General features: G+C 28.1%; 1 protein-coding gene across 1 annotated transcript in view; it reads left to right on the plus strand.

The window, feature by feature from the left end:
- Positions 1–4,699: 4,699 nt before the first annotated feature.
- LOC129957405 (storkhead-box protein 1-like) overlaps positions 4,700–25,019 on the plus strand; it is a 166,258-nt gene continuing 145,938 nt past the window's right edge. The window contains exon 1 of the mRNA XM_056069715.1: positions 4,700–6,058. Coding sequence (XP_055925690.1) covers positions 5,632–6,058 — 427 coding nt within the window. The 5' untranslated portion in view covers positions 4,700–5,631. The remainder of the gene's footprint in view (positions 6,059–25,019) is intronic.

Below are 25,019 nucleotides of genomic sequence, written 5' to 3' on the forward strand. Positions count from 1 at the left end.
AATAAAACTAAATTACAATGAAACTTTTGAAATTAATTAGAATTGAAATTAGAGTTTAAAATATCATTACACACACACACGTCTCTCTCTCTCTCTCTCTCTCTCTCTCTCTCTCTCTCTATATATATATATATATATATATATATATATATATATTTAAGCATTATTTTAGTTGAAGCAGAATGCAGTTTGAAGATAGTGAAGAGACTTTTGATTTCGTGACGTCGTTTTATTTCATTTTGAAGAAGCAGGCATATGTACAAGCAGGCATATGGACACAGAAAGGAATGAGGAAATAGCTCTTGAACATTTTATCCCTGGTCTTATATAACCTGAGATTTTGATAGGGAAAATATTGCTTTACAGTGCTAATATATTATTAAGATTTCAATATGGATTTTTGCTACACGCGTCGAAGAGGCAGGGGAAACACAGGAATCTTTTAAATAGAATGTGCTTACTGGACAGTTTTCTACCACTTCACGCGGAGTGGGGGGAAAGTTAGGCTTTTAGCAGATTCAGCAATTTTATAAAGCTTCTGTTGAATTAATTAAGTAGAGAAAGTGGAATTGGATCATTAAATAAGAGACTGTTTTAGAATGAAGAAGTTACTATGGGCTAAATTTAGATAAAATCTTGGAAATTAATTAAATTGAAATTAAGAGTTTAAAATATCATTACACACACACACACACACACACACACACACACACACACACACACACACACACACACACACACACATATATATATATTATAGTTAATCAAACTACAAACTAAGTTTTATCCATATACGTGATTTCACCCATCTAGCTCAAAGCGTTTTTAAATCATTTTCATAGACAATTTAATGAACGTAATTTCCTGATCTAGAGAGGTCTGAAACGTAGTAATTCATCAGAATCTTTCCGGCGGTTAAAAAAAAAAAACTTATTCTTTGTATATTTCAAAACTAAAATGGCTGGACGATTGGTATTTGAGATTACATTGCTATTTTCACATCATAATTTTAGGTTTCCATCAAACTTTAGGTGACATTTATATGAATATAGTTTATTTGCTTCTGAAATTCAATAACAATAATGTTGTTGATCGAAATTTGACATGCAGAGTTGGAAAAGAAGAATTATTGATTTGCATGCAGATTTAAATCTGATCCATCAATAGGTGTGACAATTTTTTTATTGAATGAAGATTTAATCCTAATCAGCGGTGGCCTGGTGGTAAGGTATCGACTTCGGAACCGGAAGGTTTCAGGTTCGAGACCCGATTTCACTGAAGACCCGTCGTGTAAGCGGGTCTGGTGCACGTTAAACGTCCTGGCCAAACGTTCTCCCGCTGGTGTGGGTGGTGTGGAGAGGGGGTGCCAGCTCAGGTGTCGTCCTTGTCATCTGAACTCTGTTCAAAATTACGAGGCCCGTCCCAAAATAGCCCTAGTGTTGCTTTAAAACGGGACGTTAATATAACTAAACTAAATTAAACTTGATTGCATGTTTAATTAAAGATTATCAAGATTGATGGAGGTATGACATCTATCTGAATGTAGTATATTTGCTTCTGGGATTCAATAACAGTAATGTTGTTGATCGAAATTTGACATGCAGAGTCGGAAAAGAAGAATTATTGATTTGCATGTAGTTTTAAATCTAATCCATCAATAGGTGTGACAATTTTTTTTATCGAATGAAGATTTAATCCTAATCACTAGGAATAGTTTAAAACAATTAAAGATTGTTTGTATGATTAAAGTTTACCTCTCGTGTTTGATTATATTGTTGGGCCCCGGTGGCCTGGTGGTAAGGTATCGGCTTCGGAACCGGAGGGTTTCAGGTTCGAGACCCTATTCCACCGAAGACCCATCGTGTAAGTGGGTCTGGTGTACGTTAAACGTCCTGGCCAAACGTCCTCCCGCTGGTGTGGAGAGGAGGGTGCTAGCTCAGGTGTCGTTCTCGTCATCTGACCGCGGTTCAAAATTACGAGGTCCGTCCCAAAATAGCCCTAGTGTTGCTTTAAAACGGGACATTAATATGACTAAACTAAACTGGATTGTATTGTTTAATTAAAGATTACCAAGATTGATCGAGGTATGACATCTATCTGAATGTAATTTATTTGCTTCTGAAATTCAATAACAGTAATGTTGCTGATCGAAATTTGACATGCAGAGTCGGAAAAGAAGAATTATTTATTTGCATGCAGTTTTAAATCTAATCCATCAATAGGCGTGACAATTTTTGTCACATTCTTGCCATTTGAACACAATATTTCAAAATCATAACAATGCAGGTGAATGAATTTTGGAATATAGTCTTGCACCATTTCGAATTTTGAATTCATAACTAAAAGAGAATCGGTCTAAATTTCATGTAATTGTACTCATTGTATAAGTTGAACACAAATTAGTTAAGTATAGGAAAAAGTTAAAGGAAGAAAGGTTTTTGATAAAAATTATGTTAATGGTTTGTTCAACTATTTACATAATTTCTAATAAGTCCGAATCAGAATTCTATATTCTCTATATGTTGTGAAAAGTTAGGACAGTAAATTAAAAGAACAACTTGTTTTTAACCATTTATAATAATGATGGTGTATTATTATTATAAACAGGTAAAATTTCTGGTGAATGGCTTAATTATTTTAAATATTATGTTTTTCCACAAGTAATGATATAATATTTAAAATAATTAAGCTATAGAACTGTGATTTTTTCTTAAATTTTATAACGATATTAGGTATAACAGATTTCAATCAAGAACAACATTTGATTACATAATTATTTATATTAAAGGATTTAGAAATTATTTATATTAAAGGAGTTATGAAATTTAATTGCCCTCGAAAGAGTTATGATATGAAATTAAGATTTCGATAAATTAGGCTGACTGTATCTTGGACTTAGTATAAGATAAAAAAAAGAATTATATAAAAGAAATTTTAAAAAAATTCAAATAAACTTTTAAAAAATGTAATAAAACACATTTTTTTAAAATAAAAAAAGGAAACATTTTATTTCAAACGGAAATTCGGGATATTATCACAGTTTAGAAGAAAGATGCAACATGTTGACTTTCCCGGCTACTGCATGAATTTTAGTTTATATTGGGTTTATTCAAAAAGCAGAAAATGAAAAAAATTATACAATATCTAATAACGTCGTTTTTAAAGACGTGCTTTTGAAAAAAATTTTAAAGTGTTTCATTGTCTTTAGTCGCTACAACATAAAATACTTTAAATTGCTCATAAAAGTACCTCGGAAAGTTAAGATATTTTTACTGAAAGGTCAACTATACAATATTGTTCCAGCGATACAATTTTTTATTAATTAAAAGTAGGTAATTTAATTAGAAGAAATTTGTAATTTAATAAAATTTAAACTACTGTTTTTAAAGTTTCTTTTAAAGACCTGACATGTGGTTTCCTGTTCTGGTTGTTGTTTACAATGCTTTGAGTCTAGATCGATCAAATATTAAATCAAACTCTTTTTATTTGAATGAAATTATACAAAGTTAATTTAGATAATCTGAAAAACCTATGTTACTACTGGTTAAGAAAATAATAATTATTAAAATAAGTGTTGGACAATTCATTATTTAACATTTAATTAGAATTGTCTGAAAATCATTATAATGTCCTAATTTACAGGGGTTATGCTTTGTAGAATCATCAATGTATGAAATATTTATTACTCGCAAATTTAACAGCTTCTGTCACAATATACTGAAATATATATTACGTTTTAATCGGCTTAAAATCAGATACACCAGTTTATTAACAAAACAAATTGAGATATGAAGATTCAGAGACTTAAAAAATACATTATTAATTAAAATATTTATTTACATTTTTTGTTTATCAGTAGTACACTGCAAGTGTTTAAGGATTCATGTATAAGAACAGTTATAGCTATTAATTTTTTTAATCTAATACTGAAGCAAAAACATTGTCAACCTTATACTTGAAATTATATTTACTGAATTACCATATCCCAGCTATGAACATTTTAAACTAATCAAAATAAAGGTCACAAATACAAAACATTTTATTTAATAGCGCAGGAAACACCTAATTTATATTTATAAATTCATTTTGCACTTTTTATTTTGAAATCTTAGAATATTTGAAGGAGTTATTTGAATTTTAGTTTTGAATAATTAACTCCATAAAAAAATTTATTATTTTTTAATTTGTATTATTTATTTAAAATTTTCTTTTTTTATTATTTTATTATTTATTATTAATTTTTAAACCCTGATGCAGTACAGTTCTAAATTTTCTCTGTTTTATACAAAAGCTATTGTTGCCGCAACCCAAATGAACAAATAAAATTTTAGATTATCCAACAAAACTACTAGAAAAGGAAAAAAAGACAGTAAATCTTTTATAATTATACGAATTATCCAATTAATCCTCATAGTGACATTGATATTAAACTTATAGACGCTGAAGATACCTCGCCGGGTTGGGAAATGTAATAAACAACATTACAAAAAAAAAAGAGAGAGACAGAAAAGAAAACTAACGCCGAAATTAATAGTAATAAACCGAAACAAAAAGCGAAAAAACCGCGTCGCGTCCGAAAAGCAAGTTTTTATTTTTAACAATGAAACAGGTTTTCCATTCTGGCGCATGCGCCGCGAGGAAGATGTCTAACTCTTGGAGAGAAAACTATGCACGTGTGTTCACTTCTTCAGATCGCGACTGTAAAGCGGTTGTTGCGTATTGTTTACTGTTCGAAGCCGCACGACTGCGCACAATTGCAGCATGATTTTCTTCAGTTTCGTGATCTCGTCGCCGGAGGAACTCGACAACTATCCAGAAGAATGACAATATTCAAGTACAAGAGAAGACGTAGTGATATTTGCCGCCATTTCAGTGATGTGACATGTTTAAATTGCTCTACCTCGTCTTGTATTCTAAAATTTTGAATCGGTAATTACGTTTTGTGTCAAGTCTGGATATAGTGTCAGCTTGAGCATAAGACAAGTGAATATTACTATATATTATCATATATAGATATTCTTTTTCTGAACTAAGGTCTCTAACTCGTCTGGCATTATAAAATTTTGAATCGGAAACTATTATATCATCGAAATCTAAGATATAGCAGCTGTTTATGGGCAAGACCGGTGATTTTGTTACTGTGTATGATCAAATGTTGATATTTCCTCGAAAAAATAGGAATCTAACTCACCTGCTATCCGTAAATTTTACTATATTGTTTATAGTGTTGGATATAACAGCTGCCTGCTTATAAGACAGACGATATTGTTTTAGTACAATATTAGCTGTTAAAAGATTTTCCACAAGTAATAGATAATAAAGGTCATAGAAATATGCTTCTATAAAATAAGCAAAGTGTTTAAATTAACAGACTACTTGGATTTGCATACACAACAAATCCAATAAAATTTTGTTTATGGTAAATATTTCTTTACCAATTTAACTGGCCAGTTTATTTTATCTTATCTTCTACCTTGTGCAGCATTCGTTGTATATTACATGTGGATTCTTATAACATATTGGTGTCGGTGAATGATTTAAATTCACCAAACTTTATTAGCTAAGACCAGTATTTTACCAAGTGCTAATTTAAGCTGGATGTTAATGCATGAAATGCCATATCGGTAAACCATGTCGCCGTCACAAAAATCGGTTTCTAACAAGCCAGACACTAACAAAGTACTGCTAAGCAGGGGTTTGGCCATAGTTCTCAAAAGGACTGGAACTGTCACCAATGAAAATACAAAAAACAATAACAAAAAGAAAAATCGTCGCCAAAATCGCAAGGAATTGGAGATAGACAAACCGTGTAAAGGATGCGAAGAAATCGCCGAATATGAGTTTGGACCAGAAGTGTTTATGGACTGGACCCGGGAAAACGGGGAGTGTTATTGGAACCCTTGCTTGGTGCAGAGTGTGAAAAGTTTGGAATATAAGGGTTTCGTGAGACCGACTACTTTGTTGGTGGGGGGTACAGATTATTCTTTGGAAGTAGTTAGGTCAGCATGGGGTCGAAGAATGCTAAGGCCACCTAATGGATACGATATTGTTTTATTGGGTAAGTAAATTTTTATTTACATATATTTAGTTCATAAAAATTGTTAAAATATATGATATTCAAATCTTTGCTTCAATTTATTGTTTGACTCTTTATTTTGCACGATTTCTTTGAAGCAACATGGAATAACTAATATTTTACATGGGTATTGTAAGCATACCTTCATATATAAATTTCAGAATAAAAATTGAAATTAATTGATTAATTAAAATAAATTTCTAAGAACACGTAAATATATTATATATATCTTATTACTACTAAATGTTTTTTTATAATTTTTTACCTTGTGCCAATTAAAGGTTTTTAAAAGATACAATTCCAGAACTTTAATTTTATATACTAATGAACAGTATAAATTATTTCTTAAATTCTAATATTGTAGTTTATGTTGTTCATTCCTTAGGTTTATTTTACAAATTAAATTGCGAAAATAACGGATAATCATTTATTAAAATGTTTTTATTACTTTAAGTATTTTTCGGTGGTACACATTAATATAATTTATGTTGTCTTTAAATTACATTCTAACATTCTTTCGCGGATTTTTTTTTTAAATTTAGAAACATCTGAAAAATTCAGTGTATATAAATTTTTAAAATTTTAATGGCATTGATGGGTTTTATCCGCAGATATATTTTGTTATATTTAGGCACTTAAATTCTCATTCTTTTTGAATCTTTACATTAAAAATGTTGTCAAATATGTTGATTAAATTATATAAATATATCATGAACACGCAGAAATAAAAAAAAATGTAAAAGGAAAGCAAAACTGAAAAGCTGATGCAAGTAAAAAAATAACATATCAAACGTTGTAAAATGCATCTTTCTGAATTTAAAATATATGTATATATTTAAACGAGAAAAATAAATCTGTAATTTAATATATTAGTTTGTCTAATGGCTTTTTTGTGATGAAGAAAAATATTTTTATACTGGATATTTTACATTCAGATAAGAGGTTATTTAAGAATTTTTTTTTTTTTTTATCTTTCTCTGAATGTTTATATTGGATGTTTGAAAAACTTCGGTTTTATATTCAGACAAAAGGATATTTAAGAAATTTTTATTTTACAATTTTTATAAGAATATTCTTTTGTTTGGTGTAAAACTATGAGTATTTCACTTAATTATTCTTTTATAACATATTTAACGAAAATTTAATGGAATGCTCATGATTTCGTTCGAGGGATTTGGAACTGATTTCACAATTGCATATTTAAGGAAGGTGTGCTCTAAAAATGAAAGGCGAAGCAGTTGAAAGTAAGCACAAGCAAACTAGTTTTTACCATTAAATTTTTAATTTTCTATACAGAAAGAGTTATGTTCAATAAATTAGTATAGTGACATGATTTTTAAATTTCCTAACGGTGATGAAAAGATAATTAAGAATTACATCTTTTGTACTTTGCTACCGGTAACATTTTTCAACAAGTATTTGACAATGAGAATACAAACTAATTTTTTTTCCGCTGTAATATAAATGCTGAAACGTCCTTGATGAAATTTCCTGATACTCCCAGATGTCAATTGAAGATCATTAGCCTTGATTTCCGCAAGTGCCTACAATGTAAATATTTTTTAGTCGCATTGCTTAACCTTTTATCATCCTGCTTACTCTATTGTATATTTAATATGAAAGATATTTTTTTCCTAGAAGGAATATGCACTTTCAATGCAATATATTCTATAGAAATGTATATGAAAAAAAAATCCATTGCACTTTTAGCTTTCATTTCCCGTTTAACAATTTATTTATTGCCAGAAATGTGTTCTGTTCATGAATGTGAGGGTTGTTTTATTAACCTCTATGTCTGATTCAAATTTCGCTTGCATTAGTCATTCTACTTAGTAATACTTAGACTGCATTTCAATAAAGTAATCATAATGAACTGACGGTTTATAATATTTGATTACTGCGCAAACATTATGAGAACTGAATAAATATACTGTTTTTGTATAGAATTTCAATATTTTCTGTATGAGAATTCGGTATTAAAATTCAAATCCAAAGATCTTCATCGGAAAAGAATGTTTATAGAAATAAACAAGACATTCAGCATTGTTTGAAGGTACTAGATATTTTGAGCTTCAAATAGGAATGCTCCAGGTAATAAGAATATGGATAAAGCTGGGAGATTCTAGCAATTTGTTTTACTATTGATAATAGTGATAGCATCAGAACGTATACAACCTGCAAGTAGCATACATTTATAATGTGAATGTGATTATTTATATGCATATACAATCTGAAGATATAGATCTATGCAATTCATGAAATGTTATCTTAAAATTACTATATTCGAAGTTTACAAGTAGGAAAAAGAATTTTTGAGAAATTAAACTATGTTTAATCTTAAAAAATATATTTATTTCAATTTGTTTAATATAAAAAATATTAACTATTTTTTTCAAAGTAAAAGTTAAAACAACTTTAGAACGTTTTATTCAAAACTGAATAAATTTGACACAATTTTTAAGAGCCATAGATGGCTATTTTCGAAAGTAACGTATTCAAACAGAAGTTTTAATTTTGTGTGAATTTTAACTAGATAAATCATGATAAGTACAAAAAGAAAAACAAATAAAAAAAACCCGGAATCATTGCTATTGAAAGTTATATAGTATTTATAAGTTTATTGAAAAATCAATAGTGCTCACTCTTCGACTTTCTAGCATTATTTTCTATGGATTTTAAAAAATAAATTTATTATAAATTATTATTTATTATCTTTAGGATCAAAAATAATTTGTAATGCATTTGACTTATGAGTTTTATAAAAGTATGAATTTATAAAGTATCAAAATATTATCCGTTCTTGGACTTAAATCAAAATTTGGTACGTATCAATAATTTTAATACATTTCAGTAATTTAATATTAAATTCCATTCTTATCCAGTAGCTTATTCCAATTGTTTATAATTCTTTTAGACTTGAGCAGATATATAGGCATCTTTAATATCATAATCGCGTTTATTGCACTGCCGGAAATCTAAAATGTTGATAACAACAAATTCTCAATAAGTCAAATTCAGTGACGATTGCAAATTATCTTCTTGTATGTTTAATATTAAAAGTTACTCTAAATTTAATATATTTTTCTAATGCATAATGAGATGATGTATTACCAAAATTTATAAGTTAAATATTGTTTGTAATTTCAGTTATCCTCAAAAGTATTGCAACTTCTTCGACAGTTTCAAAGTTTATGTAGATAATATAAGATTACCATTAAATCTAGCGTAAAAGTATTTAATGGAAATCTATACATTCTTGCAGCAAGCAAAACAAAAAGGAACAGAAGGAGAGAAATAAATTTCTGTAATCAATACAAAAAATACTGAATGCATAAATATCTTACTTTAATTATTATATTATAAGGTTATCCGCATAAAACTTATCAACGCGAAAAAGGAATAATAAAGGCTCTGTCAGTAATTCGGCAGATATCAGAACATAATTAATGAAAAAAAACCTATTTGTAGAAGTTTATTAACGCAAACGCATTTTCATAGGTAAACGTATTTTTATTACAAAAAAATGTACAACTTTTTACAGAAAATTATATTTTTTTAGTGAATGTTACAACTATTTCAAAATACAAGCATTCTTGTGTTTACATCTCCCACCGAACATTGGCATGTTGTTACTTGCTTTCTTTTTAACTCTCTTCCTTCTGAAAAATGTCAGACTTCTACAGAAATTGGATTGCAGAAAGGACGGATTTCGAAGAATCCTCAAAATGAAAAAAAATGATTGACGTATTTCAAATATATTGGCATCTAAGAAACTACAGTTCACTGATGAAAATTTCGCTTTCAAGTGAAAACATAAATTTTGAAAGATAAATGCTTTGATTTTTAAATGAATTTTCATATTAAGTTCTCTTATCTGATAATTTACGAAAATGCATCGCAATGAGAAATCTCCAATTGAGTGTGACCATCCATGAAATTGAAACTGGTCGCTATGTTCTAAATTCCTTTCGACTATATTAAGTTAACGCTTCAACAGGATGCCTTCTTTTAAACTCGAGTGTCTTTTGGAATCAAATGGATTAATTGTTTAATTTCATATTTTAATTCTAATATAGGTGATTCATTTTGTTTAGGAATATATTGTCATTTTGCTTTTAAATAACAGCAAATAGAATTATTGAGTTGTACATAGATCGATTCCATGTGTTTTTTGCATCCTTAACGTTGTGAATGTCAAGTTTAACATATATCTTTATACATACTATATGCAAATCTCACGAGGTTTAAAAATTCAGTACCAACATCAAGGAACACACTCGGTTGGAATAAACTTGTAAATCCAAAATAAATCATGATTTTATTTTAATATTAAGGTTGATTATTAATATATTGTAGATTAATTTTTTTTAAAAAAAATTAGCTGTGTTTAATTGAATATAATATCATTGTAAATTAAAATATGTAAATAAATCAATTATAAACAGTCTTGGTAAAAAGTTTCCAGATTAAGAAATGATGTACTAATTAATAATAAAAAGAATTTACAGGAAAATTATTTTACTTTAAAGTAACATAAAATAAATATTTGAAAATTAATCATTTAGATTTGAAAACTAGTCATTACCCTTCACGAATTATTCAACTGGCAGGCAGTCAACTGCATCACTAGTTTAAAAACATTTTTGATTTTGATTTGTTAACCATGGATTTTGCAGTAGCCTCAGACATTTTACAGTTGAAACACCATGATAGCGCTTGTTGAAAATTAAACCATTCTGCTAGCTCTTTTTATAATTTAAAATTATTTTACATAACTTTACTAATATTGAAATGCCGCATATCTTCACCGCAGTTCTCAGCTTGCTCCAAGCCTGCTGGAAACTAAAAGAAATATTTGGTGTGCCAATACGACCTGCACAATTTTTAAGAAGAAGAATTTAAGCATTTTAAATTTCCTCATCTGATATTTTAGAGCAGAGACTTTAAAAAAAAATTCGCACCATATAAGTAAAATGTAAACATAAATTTAAACATTTTTTCCTTACTAATTAGCATATCTTAAATGGAATTTTTCTAATTAAAGAATAAATCATTTTTAGTTTGAATTATTCCGGTAAATTCGCAAATAAAACTTTTATATCTTAATAAAATATAAATATATTATAGCAAACAGTTTGAAATGGTATATAACAACTAATATTATGAGTTGTTATTCGTGAGAATTTTATATAACTGAGATTGTTTCATTCCGAGCTCTGTCGATATGCCAAATTTTATATTCATTCATTAATTTCAAGCACAAAGTTTGGATTAAATTGCGTGGCATATATTTAATTTTAGAAATTGCGAATTTTTAAAGGCAGAATGTGTTGAAAATTTTGACTTTTTTTCTGAAATATATTCATTGACTGAAGCTTGAAAAAGTTATTTTTTTAAATATTTTATAACATGTTTGGACACGTGAAAAGAGCTTATACCTTTCTTGAATTAAAACATTATCTAGCAGAGCATCCAGGCATATATAGTTTGTTTAGCCGCTGCAATTGATGTCAGTTTTAGAGGTGAGGCGACAAAATAGTTAAACATATATGGTTATGAGTAATAAATATTAGTATAACAAAATCATAAAATAAGCTCCATTTTACATTTATTTTGAACATTCCTTTACATATATATGCCGATTATAGTATCAAAATTAATGTAATATACTACTAGTGATTCATTTAGTTGAGACTTTCTGTTATAGTGATGAAATACGTTTTACTTCAATGAAATTTTCACTTTTCGACTAAAAATACACGGCTCTCAACATGAGTTATATGTTTTTCCTGGATGTAACTCTATTTTCGAAATCTTCAGAGGGAATTTTTGAGAGACTTCTTTTTTAAGCGCACTCCTTCGTAATATCAAATTTCAGAGTACGAGGTTTCCCTCACACATGGGTTCAGAGTATTTGCATCATCCGTTAAGAGTAGATTATTGCATACTTTGAAATACATTCATTTTTTTAAAGTTTTTTTTTTCAAAATATAAGGCTTTTAAAATATTAATTCTCTGGAAATCTTTCACTGTGACCACTCTGATCTTGTTTTCAGACTTGATCTGAGTTTATTAAGTGAATTTATAATTATGATTTGTCTAAAAACAATGCAGGATAAAAAAAGTTAATTGTTTTTCTGTAATTTCAAATAAAACAAAACATCATATTTTCAGTAATTTTTTAATCTTTTTCGGTTGTAAAAAAAAAAAAAAAAACAAATGTATGCTTCTTAGATTAAGAATTTATAGAGGACTTTTTTTATATAACTGGATGGCGGATTTTAATGATGATTTTCGCTTGTTGAATTCACTAAAATATGATTATTGTGCAATTGTTATTCAAACTATGCATAATTTGAAGTAATATTCCGGACAAATGGTAAGCACGTGTGATTGAGGAAATATGCCCATTATTTTTTAACAGAATTTTTTTATTTCAACATTTTCATCCAGATTCATAAAACGTTTGTCAAGAAACGTGCAACCATGGCCAGAGAATAAATTGTTTAACGTGTTTGAAATTCACGCATTTTATGCATTTTTAAGGCATTTATTAATCTTTATTAAAATTATAATCATCAACCAATCATACATAAATACATTGATGATATCGGCATACATCGCATTTACACTCCTATCGTTTACTAGGTCAGATCATGTCCTCAGAACACTTGTGTAGTGATTATTCGCTTTTCAGTATCCTACACTACTATTCACCTGATTCCTAGAAACGTGTAAGAACACTGTATTTGTGAAATTATTCGCATAATTTATGTGCCATTGTCCAAAACTTGGGAAATTGATTAATTATAAGCTTTTAATACGCTTTAAATTTGAATTTTTGACATATTTACAAATATTATTAGATTCACATTCTCAGAAGACCGAAAAATTGCTACTCTATTAAATTTACATTGGATCCTTGAGTTAGCTTGGCTTTACATAATTATGAGATTACGGAGTGCAATAATAAAATTATGTGTTCATTAAGATTGTATTTATCAAATTATAACATCGCTTATTTTCATTATTAAAAACATAAATGATAATCAAACATTTTTTTTAAATATAACTTCCTGGAATTTCTTTTTGAGGTCCACCTTTTTCAATCATGAGACCAATGCCTTATATTATCTTACAATTCATGCGGTGCAATTAATTGGACTACTTTAGTCGATCTGTATCTGGAAAGAAATCTGCTGTTTAATTAGGTGCGAATGGGTTCCCTCAGCACACGCCTAAACGTCACGGACTTTCTGAAATAAGGGTGAATTAGCAACGCTGATGAATGAAGACTTTTTTCTTCAACAATAGATGGAGCATCAACTCTTTGAAAAAAATATCGCCAGGGGCTACTTCTTTTCTAAACTGAGTTGAGTACTTAAACTTTAAGTGGATCAAAAATAGGTGCAGGTTTTGATTTTCCACTGGAACTAGTTTCGAAAAACGGATGATTATTGTGAGAGCAGTGACCAAGAGAGGGAGATGGTTAGATCTTCTGGGTGTATGTTTGTGCAATCGTTGTGGGGAAACTACAGAGAGGAATTATAGCAAGTTGCTGTAGGTCAAATAACGCAAAGGTCACGCTCTGCCAATCATCCCAAATCACCGCTATATAGTGGGACCACGCAGCTGTAAATGAATAATGATGCATGCATAAAAAGTTGTTTTGATGAAATTTCTGCGGGTGAGGGCGTCCTGAAGATTTTGCGAGGTGGCTCGGATCGTAACGTGATTAGGTGTCCCATAATAGCCAGCACTTACTCGATTTGAAACATATTTCATGTTTAAATGAAAAGTATCACATTTCTTTCTAAATAAATAGCCTCTTGTCAAGGATCATTGGTTGTTTGTGCATAGGAACTGCAAAACTGAAGCACCCTCAGTTTTTTTTTTTTAAAAATTTATCAAGACAATCATTATTTTATTTTGTAAGTGATATCCAAATCTATCAAAAACACAGTAGTATTCTTTTAACCAATTTTATAGTTTGGTTACTATGTGAAAGAGGAGAAGAACTATCCATAATACAGCACTACTTCCCTACTATGTATTAAAAAAATAGAGGTTTTAATGTGTGTGTTTTTTTATGCAAAAATAAGAAAAAAACTCGTTTGAAATTTGAATTTGAATATGAGAGTAATCATTCAGAGATAATATTAAACTATTTACTTTTTTTCCTAAAAACGAAATTGACAACCCTGTATGTGTATTTAGTTTAAACTTAATTTCACGGTTTAATATTCATCATTTGTATTTAAGTGCATAATTTGGTTAATGTGATTTATCGGTTGTTATTAATAAAAACTTTGTATCAATGATAAGCGATTAATCATGTTTGCCGTAATATATATTTATAAACAAAAGTGAGGAATGCAAGAAAATTTATCCAAAAAAATTCTCATGCTTTTTTTGTAATGAAATTAATTAAAAATTAATAATTTCTTTGTTAAAATTTACTTACGTCAAGTTGAAAATTTTATAATCATTTGTTATCGAACAATAAATAATTTAAAATTAATTGGAAAGTTATGTTGAAAAGATTCATGGCTTTTTATTTCGGCACACCCATGGCTAAAATTCACAAAATGCCATTATTAAGAAACTGAAATACTTGATAGTGTGAAACCACTTTTATTCATTCATCGCTTTGTCATCTCCCTATACACCACTATATATTTAGAATTAAAAAATCTTAGCTGCATTATAAATATTTGACATTGCACCGACTATTCTAAGCTTTCAAAACATTATTTTTTCTGATTTAATTATTTATAAATATGAAGTGTTAATGATTTATTTAGAATCGAAATTCAAACGGCACAATCAGAAAAACTGAAATGTCTTTTAATGACTTTTTTTTAAAACTTAAAATTTGTTTCCAAACATCTTTAAAAAGAAGGACATGTAAAAATAGCTTTTGAAAGGAAGGTCATTTTTTTATTTCGAAAATAAAATTATTTTTATAAATTAATCTAAAATAATACATTATATATCGAATAATGATAATTATATTTTATAATTTCTGTGATACAAATTGCATAAGGAAAAAAGTATATATATATGTGAATACTCGAAAGGGTTTATTACATTAAAAGTGGTAAGTATTAAAATTTCTGCAATAAATTTTATTTAATTTGTGATTTTATATTCAATTTGATTGATAGTCTTTTAACTGATAAACATAATGATATGAACATAATAAATCAATAAAGTGATCTTACTATATATGTGACTTCTGAAGAATTTCCCTTCTTTATTTTTATTTTACGTAGGACGTGATAACGTCATTTAACTGAAAATTAACAGTTTAGTATTATATTTCTTTTGAATATATAATTTCTTTAATTATAAGTAGTACTATTATTAATAAGCAGTGTATCAATTAGAATAGAATCTATGCAAGTATAGAATGTATGGAATCTATTGCTGACTCCAGAGAAGAGATACGTAATATAATGAAAAATGAAAGATTTCTCAAATGCAATAAAAGCTTAGTTACTGTATGGGTATATTTTCATTATATTGCTTTGATTTAAAAACATTGTTTGTCCCTAGCAAATCTAGAGGGTTCCAGATATGAGACCGTTTATTGAAACTCAATATACATTTTTAATAAATAGTATAACTGAATGTAAACCCTTACTAAGCAACCTTGTACCCTTATTAAGTATTTTATAAATTCTATAACGCTTAAAATGTTTTCATCTTCATAAAAAAGCTCTCTTAAAAATATTTCATTTCAGTTTTTATGTATCATTGAAATATTTAAAATATCGATATGAAATTCATTCATTCATTCATTACTTATTTTTAATTAAATTAAGCCTCTGCTTTTCCTTCACATTTATTAGACTGTAAAACCGTTGTTTTTTTTAATGTGAGTTTATTGTGAAATCCAAAATTGAATTCTTCATTCAATTTTGGGTCAATCATTTCAAATTTATTTGCATTTTAATTCATTAAATAACTGCATTGAAAAAGGATTTTAAATATTAAAATTATTTTTCAAAAAAGAAACTTTTAAGCACCATTTCCTGAAACGTATTAAAATTGAAGTAATTAAATATCTTGCTTTTAATTCCATGTCCTATATTTACATCCACAAAGATTTCTCTCTTCTATATGTTACTTTGTGATAAGGATAAGGAAGTAAGGATAAGTGATGAATATTTTTGAATTGTTTCTTGTAATAATGTAAAATTTTATTAGATTAAAACAATTGAATGATTTGTTATATTTGCCTCCAAACAAGTTCTTACAATAACACGATGTTTTCAAGAGCAAAATTATATTTCATTACTCATAAATGAATATTTTCATATTTTGATTGAAATGATGTTTTCAAGTTATAACTAGAATATTCTACTTTACAAAAGCGAACGAATCAATTACTTTAGAAATTGGTCCCATTAAATAAATCTCGTTATTAAACAGTCAGATTGAAAATCATTGGTTGGAATACATTGATGAATAATATATTTCAAAAATCATAATATTTTCGTAATTTATTATATAAACACATAATCATATTTTGTATTACTTTAATGACATGAAACTTTGTTATGGCTCATTGTTCCATATCAAATCGGTAAAAAAAAAAAAAAAAAAAAAAAATGTTTTTATTTTCAACTAATAAAATGCATTAAAAAAACAATTTGGAATCTTAGTATTCTAGTTTCAATAAATTGAAAAGAAAAATAAGTTATTTATAAATAACTTCATAAGTTAATGTGAATCACTGTCCAAAATTCATTGGTACATAGGATTCATCTCAAACGATCGAATTTTTGCAGTTCATTTAGAATTCTTTTTAAATTTTTAAAATGATACAGTTTTTATCTTTTTGTTATGCATTGATTTTTAATATGACTATCATTATGGCATATCCTTTTCACAAAAGAAAAATAACGTTTGTTTCATATCGAAAACTAATATTTAATTAAGTGCTACTATTTACATAATCTTAGAGCTTTATCTAATTAAGTCAATCAAATAAATTATTATAAAATTTATAAGCAAGCTACAAGAAAAAAAAGCTTCGCATTGTGAATAACTGACCAAAATTCAGTGATGTGTGCTATGCTTCACAAATCGTAAGCTTGGTCAAACATCGTTTGAGACGTTGCTCAACCTTGACCTCCGAGTCAGAGCGAGTCTCCGTTATTATTATCTTACACGAGTGAATAACTACGAACGAATCCTTGGAACACGATCGTAAATCATTTCCGGAAAAAACCTTGCATTTTCTCTGGCACAGGATATTTTGACAAGATGAATTATGCAGACAAATCGTATATTCACTAAATGACCTGATCCAAGTTGTAAATTGCATCAAAATGCTGTTACAATCTAATTATTTGAAAATGGTATATGAATGCTTGTATCTAAATAAGGATAGGGTTACTTGTATTTGACAGTAATTGTTGTAATGAATTAAATAGAAAAATATACTTTTTTCGTATTCGATATACAAGTCTGTAGAGTGCAGGAAGATAATATAACCTTGGTTTTTAAAAATGTGTAGGATTTTTTATGCAGTTTTCGCTGTTTATCAACAATTAATTTCATTGAATAAGGAATTAAATCTGATATCATCTCAGAGCAGGTGTTCTTAGAAACCAAAACAAAGAGAAAGATATGAAATTATATATAAAGAAATAATATCTAAACAAAGGATGTTTAAAGATAATTAAAAACAATAAATAAACGAGATGGCACAAATGTTTTGCTTTAGAATAATTTGCTCACGTTTTTTTACAAGATCTTGCGGAGTTTATTTAAAATACAATGAAACGTTTAAGTACGTCTTTTTGCCTTGATTCACTTGCATTTCTATCTTTCTTTTTCAGTTCTTAAAATAAAGCCTTCATAACGTTGGTACTTTTCGATTGATCGTTGCCTAACTTGGGAGATAAGGTCGGAGAATTAGAAATTCAGTTTACCATGATTTAATTAATATTCGAAATCAAATATCATAGTAGTCGGAATTAATATAATTTTTTTTGAAATAAACTACTAATTTTTCAAAAGTCTATAGAAAGAAATAAAAACTGAAAAGCCTATTGCAGAAAAAATAATAAATTTAATTTCTATCTATTGCTAATCTAGCTTCCCGACAATGAAAGTTACAAGATAGTTGATTTTTCCGGTTTAATAATAAATTGTTATAAAACTTTTTTTCTTGATAAATGCTTTTTTTTCTAGCCCCATTTACTTGTATTTCTCTATGTTGTAATCACTAAATGTGGTCTTAAAGATGTTAAAATAATATTATAACGATAGTAAACGAACTTTTTCAGATGAAAAATATTTTAAAGTATTTTTAATTAAATTGTTTATTAACAAATTTATTTGTAGGAAGTTATTTTAGGAAATATAAGTTATACTAAAGAATTTTTTTTGCAGCATGTAGTTTATGAAATAAACTACTATTTTCAAGGCAACAATATTTGTATAGATTTAGTTATTTTGTGAAGTATTGTGAAATAGAATGCTAGTCCCGTAAAGATTCGTAAAAATAAAAATCCTTAAATTTTGCAATCAAACGAGCACTTTCAAATTTTCCATTTGTTTTTATTTGATCCGTGCATGAAAAAATCAAAACTTTACATCTTTAAAATAAAAATTTAGGTAACATTATATCTCTTTAGTTAGACATGAAAATATCTTCTTCTTATTTTCAATTTATTTCGAAAATTTTGTTTCGAATACAATTTTAAACAATGTTTTAATGAAGCCCAAAAACATTAAATTATATTATGATAATGTTGAAATAAAATTTTCTAAAATTCTTTTTAAACAATTTCAGCGATGAGATTGAACTCAAAGTGTTTATTCAGTGTTTAATGTTCGTCTCTCACAGTTTTGTATTTATCTCCGGTCATGCGAAACCATAATAAACTACTAACGGACAGAAGTTCCACTTGGAACAATAGAGGATTTTTTTTTTTTGCTTAATATTATTGTGATCGGTCCTTTACTTTTCTGTAAAACTTCTATCTGCAGTACTTAATATTTAAATAAGGTTTGGTCTCGCTTTCTCAATTGCAATAGGGCATTAAATGCAAATCACCTTAGGTGTTACTGTACTCCAAGCATGGCAATACGCTCAAATCAGTTGGAAAGTTTGAAAAAAAAAGTATTTTTAGATCTAACGGTTGCAGCTGTTTCTTGTGACGAACCAAGTGTGCGTGCAAATCAGAAATAAACATGCTGTCTTTCGGTTCTCGAATGTCACTGAACCCTTTTGCTTATGATGAATTCAAGAAAGTACACACACCTTTGTTTATATGTAAGTGCTATCTAAAATTTTTAAATTACTTTGCCATCTCTTCGGTTTGGCATTTTCAACCTGTGAAAACACACACACCTTTGTTTATTAATAAATATTTTTTTTCCATATAATTTTCTAAAATTCTTAGAGTTAAATGTCTTTGCCATCGCTTGTATTTGACATATTCAAGCTGTTAAAGCCGTTTTCTTGGATCCAGACATTTTCCTTTTATATAAGTGAATGATCTTTTTCTGTGAAACATTAATGTCTTTGCAACATTCCTGCAACAAATTAAGGTATCGCTACAGCAGGGCATATTGCATTTATTTTGACGGAATTTTTATATAATTTATTTATTCCACACTCAGAGTCTACAGTATTTAAATGACATTTTTGAATAATTATCATCACGTTTAAGAACAAATAAGCTAAATTTTGCGTCTTCCATTTATATTCAATAATTACATGTTCTTTTTCACTCGGAAAGATTTTCATAGAAATTATGCAATTTCAAGATATATCACTAAACTCATTAATGTCTGACGATAAAATAATTTATACGGAAACTCATTCCGCCCTTTATTTTTAATTTTTCATTTAAATCATAATTTTTGAGTTAATCTAATCACATGCTTCATTTGAGTTTGAATTCTTTAAATCATAAAAGAAATTTGATTTTCCTACAGAGTCTTTTTTGATTTATACATTTAAAAGAAAATAAGCAAAATATCACGACTGCTATACTTATCTTCTCACCAATACAATGTTTTTAATTTCATTTTTTATTAATTTAATTTATTAATTTTTATTAATTTAATGCGTTTAATTTTTTTAAATCGTTTCCCTCATTTGTTTCAACAATCATATCTTTTATTAAAGTGAAAGAGAAATTAATAAAATAATTGAATATATACTGCAGGGCTTTTAGATTAAAGAAATTTAAATGAAACTAGAAAGTAAAACGCAGATTGAGCGAATTACAAATTTTGAAATTGAAGATTTTAATTTTAACTTTAATATTTTATTGAATGGAAACCTGTTTTGACATTTGAAAGAGCCATTTTTCAGTTAATAACTTTTTATATTTCTACTCTTTTCCTTCTTTAAAAAAAATTAAATTTTTTATTTGTTAATTAAATTCTTTGTTAATAAACGATTTCTTTAGTTTATTGCTTTATCAGTCTGTTTCTACTGCTTTATTCAATAACCAAAAAGATAAATCTTTGAAATATTTGACCACTCACCCGACCGATATGATCTGCGATACTAAAATACTTTTTCTCGAGAAATCAAATTGGCCGTCTTTATCTCTTCCGCGAAACAATTTGTATCATCAACCCAACCCATACCTCCGGTTCTGCGGTGTCGACCTTGAACCGCATACCTGAGTCATGGCCATAGACCCAACCTTTGATTTCTCCCCTTTAAAAACCCCCGAGATCATCGTGCGAGCGTGGGAATTCCTGCAGCAGAAATAATCAGTTTCAGACTTGATCGTGGAATAAAATTACTTAATCATTTGTTGAAATGTAATCGAGTTTGAACCATTGCTAAGAAACTTTTGCACATAACTGCAACTTTTATTTTGTTTGCACTTTTAGATGGGAGTTAAAGTATAAGATGACAAGAAGTCTTAGATTTCGACAAGACAGCTTTGAGTTTCCACTTGATATAAAATAATAGAAAAAAATGAATTTGCCTCGAAGTTTGAATAATACGAATGAAATCGCTTCGTCTTTTTATTTACAGTTAAACAGTTTATATTTAAACTCATGCATGACAATAAATTTCAGTGAATTAAAATAAACAGTAGTTTATGAAGAAATCAACTTCACCTTCTGAAGAGAATACAGTTATTCTTAGTAAATAAGCTATCGTTTTTTTCTTCAAGTAATGGAATTCGAAGACCAAAATTATGTGTGATGCCAATTAAAAACCAACCAAAAGGCTTTGTTTTCTATTGTCCCAACTTACAACTTTGCCACATCTTGATAGCTTCTTATTTTAAGCTTAGAAAATTGAAACTTTAATTTACATTATTTTCTTTAGAATTAGGTATAAATACAAATAACATTATAATTGCCTTATGTTCACAGGCACGAGAAATAGAACGAGTTTTTAAAAACAAATTAAATGTAAATTATTACTTATATGGTACAAATTTACCAAATTGTGAATCAGATTTTTCTTCGTCTTTTATGGAAGTGTCGACTTATGAATTCTTCTTTTTATTTTCTCATAGCTTATAATTTAAAATTATTTAGAATTTATATTATTATTAGTATCAATCATGCTTTCATTCTGATTACTACTTCTACAAAAAATTAAACTTTATATATTTTATAAAACGTTTATATGGATAATTTTCTATTCTAATTCATATCATCAATTTTTATCATATCCATAATCTTTAAAATAAAAGTATTTAAATCTTTAGAAAAATTATATTTTTAATACAAAAGTATTGTATTTGCATATACTTTGTTTGTATGAAAATTGTAAAGAGTATTAGTATTCCTTTTACTTTTAATCTACTTTCTGTTGTTCATGAAATTTTATCTCTTTTACTATTTTGTCATTATAAAAAATCACGAGATATGCATATGGGTTATTTCAGCTATAAAATAATTTGTTTCCATATCGAAGTTAAACAATGACTATTTTGAAACAGACTATGTTATCTAAATTATGGTGACGTGATGACGATAACTATTTACAAGATAAACTCTCTCCAAATTTCTACACCACATCAGTGGGAGACCGTTTTACCCCGACGGATTTAACGCGTACTAAATAATGTGTACATGAAAAATCTCTTGCATGATTGTAAAATCTGTGATCCCTCGGTTTAGAGTTTGTAAATCTTATAACAGACCGCTATGGCCATTTATTTCGTCATATATTTTTAATCAGATCAAACTCACTTTGACTTCTGTTATCGTTTTAAAGCTATGAAAATCTGATAAAAAAAATCGTTATTGTGAAAACATATTAGATAACAAAACACATCTGAGCAGGTCTTGTCCCAGGATGTTATGTTATGCTTAAAGCGATCAAATTTACTGAGCTACAGTTCGGGAATAGAAAGTGAGTGCATTATCCAGGATATTACTAAGAGAAAAAAGTAAGGGAGTCTTCATGTACAAAATTAAGAAAAAAATACTTAAAAGGACAATGAAATTCAATTTTCAAAAATGCAGGAAGAATTAAATATTAAAAAAATATTTTTTCTGTATTTTTTATTATTTTGAAATTATTGGTTGGATTAAAGAGACCAATTTTTGTAGATTAAAAATTGGAAAGGAGGTCTTCTGATGCTAATTTATAAAAAAATAAAATAAAATTCGGTCTTTGTTTTAGATCTAACTAGATCTAAATTTCAATGTATTGATTTAATTTCAATTTTACATTGATTAATATATAAGGAAATCGGGATAATCCTGGACATTTAATTTAAATACGAGACGCTTTTCAACCAATGGTATAATTTTAGGACAAACAAAAAGTCGCGGTGGTATTCCTATTAATCCAAGATGTCTACATGTATAGCAAAAGTCCGAAAGGAAATATCCCTTTTTCTCTGCTTATTTAATTATTTTAACTCAGAGTTTATGAATTAAATTCATTAATCTTTTTTTCATAAGAAATTTGCTTTTAAATGCGTTTCAATACACCCCGGGGCATTGAATTAAAATTCGAGACGAATTTGGATTTTTTTTTCGATACAGCACAGGCCGTCGAAATTTGGGTTTTTTTCAGTTAGTTATGCTGAGATTTCTGTCCATCTTAATTTTTTGCAAGTGACCTGCTACAAATTCACGTATTCACATTTATATAATGAACTTGGTACCACCACCCACCTTTTTTAGATCAATGCAAACTAGATTTCACGATATTCGAATTCGTACCCTAAAAAAGCAACATTGAAGCTGAATTGTCCGTCCAGTAGATTGCATTTTAAATTATTAAATATCCTTTGTAAAAACGCTTAGGGGTATACCCTACATTAAAAAAAACATTAAATTTACAATTAGATAGTATCCAGTTTCCATTCTAATTTTAATTTTACTAATTAATAAAAATAAAATTCCGATTTAACGTTAGATATCGCATGAAACCTACCTATCGTAATCCTGACCGTTCTCTAAATTTCTCAAATATAATCGATTTTTTTTACAAACTTTTTATTTATTATCTTAAATTTTTTAACGAACTCGTTGTTGATCCTACAAAAAATAATGCTAATAATTTCCCCACTTACGAACTTAAAATTTTAGGAATCTGTTTTGGTGAACCATCCATCATTCGGCATTCATAAAAACCCGAGACTTCTGGACCCAAGCGTGGGAGTTCCTGGTTCGGAAGTTACCGCTCTCAGACACAATCGTGAAAGAAAAGGTTCCGCAGTCAGCTCGGCAATCGTTTGCAATAAGAGAAAAAGGTTTTTCAGTTCGTTTTTCCAATTTTCGGCCTGAGAAGTAACACCGTTATAATGACTATTTTTAAGGGAGGAATGCAGGTCTAGGCGATCTGGTTTCGTCGTAATGGACGCCCTGAACAACCTGCAGCAGCATCCGAATACCCGCCCACACGTCCTTGTCCAGTAATGAACGCCGGGTCACGAATTGAAATGCTGGTGCATGTCCATGATGACCAGATCATGGCTGGCGAGCCGATAATGCGGGTGTCTGCTTGAAACGGGTGGTTGTATATCTTATCTGAACTTATCAACTCACCCTGTCAATCAACAGCGAACATTATGGGATTCCCTAGCTGCTTTTCTTTTTATTTTTCGTGTTTGTTTTTCTTATAAGAAAGTTGAAAAACAGAAATTTCTGGGTTTGAAGTTTATGGATATGATAAATAACAAAATTTTTAAAAACTGACAGACGTTTCTGAAAATTTTATAAACAAATTTTCAGAATGTATGAATTTTTCTTGATGAATACAAATGATTAAACAGTTATTATGAATATGAACAATTCCAATACAAAATATGGAAAATAATTTAGAATTATGAACAATATATAATGGAAAATCATTATATGTGAATTCATAATTTTAAGTCAGTAAAAATATTTTTGTATTTTTCCGTAATTTTTTTCTGCCTATTACCGAATTTGTAATAAAAGTTTAAAATGTATAGAGAAACATGAAATATTTGGTTTATTTAATAAGAGTTATTGAATGGCATCAAATTTTAATGATAATAAGATGTTTTAAAATGTATGAACTATTCACTTTTTTTTTGTACTGGTGATAGGAACATGTTGCCACTAAAGCAAATAACATAAAATGGATATATTATTTGAAATTTGCGAAATCATCCATCCAAACCTGCCATGCATCTAAACAATTTAATCAGATATTTTAATCCATTGCTTAATGTTAGAAAACGAAAAGCATGCATTTAAAAAACAAATATAAATAGTACTATATACACTACTATATATACTATTATATAAACAAATATAATAGTATATATAAACGGTTGTTGAATGTAAACATAATCAGAGTTGCTCATTTAACAAACAATTATAAAGAATTAATCTGTATTCATTATAAATAGAGAGTATATTCAATTATGCAAAAAAAAATATTTTTTTTTTAATATTATCATTAAATAAAAGATAGTTTATTCGGGATGTATATTTTCAAAAGAAATAT

This window comes from Argiope bruennichi, chromosome 2 (genome assembly GCF_947563725.1).
Source record: "Argiope bruennichi chromosome 2, qqArgBrue1.1, whole genome shotgun sequence".
Classification (NCBI taxonomy): Eukaryota; Metazoa; Arthropoda; class Arachnida; order Araneae; family Araneidae; genus Argiope; species Argiope bruennichi.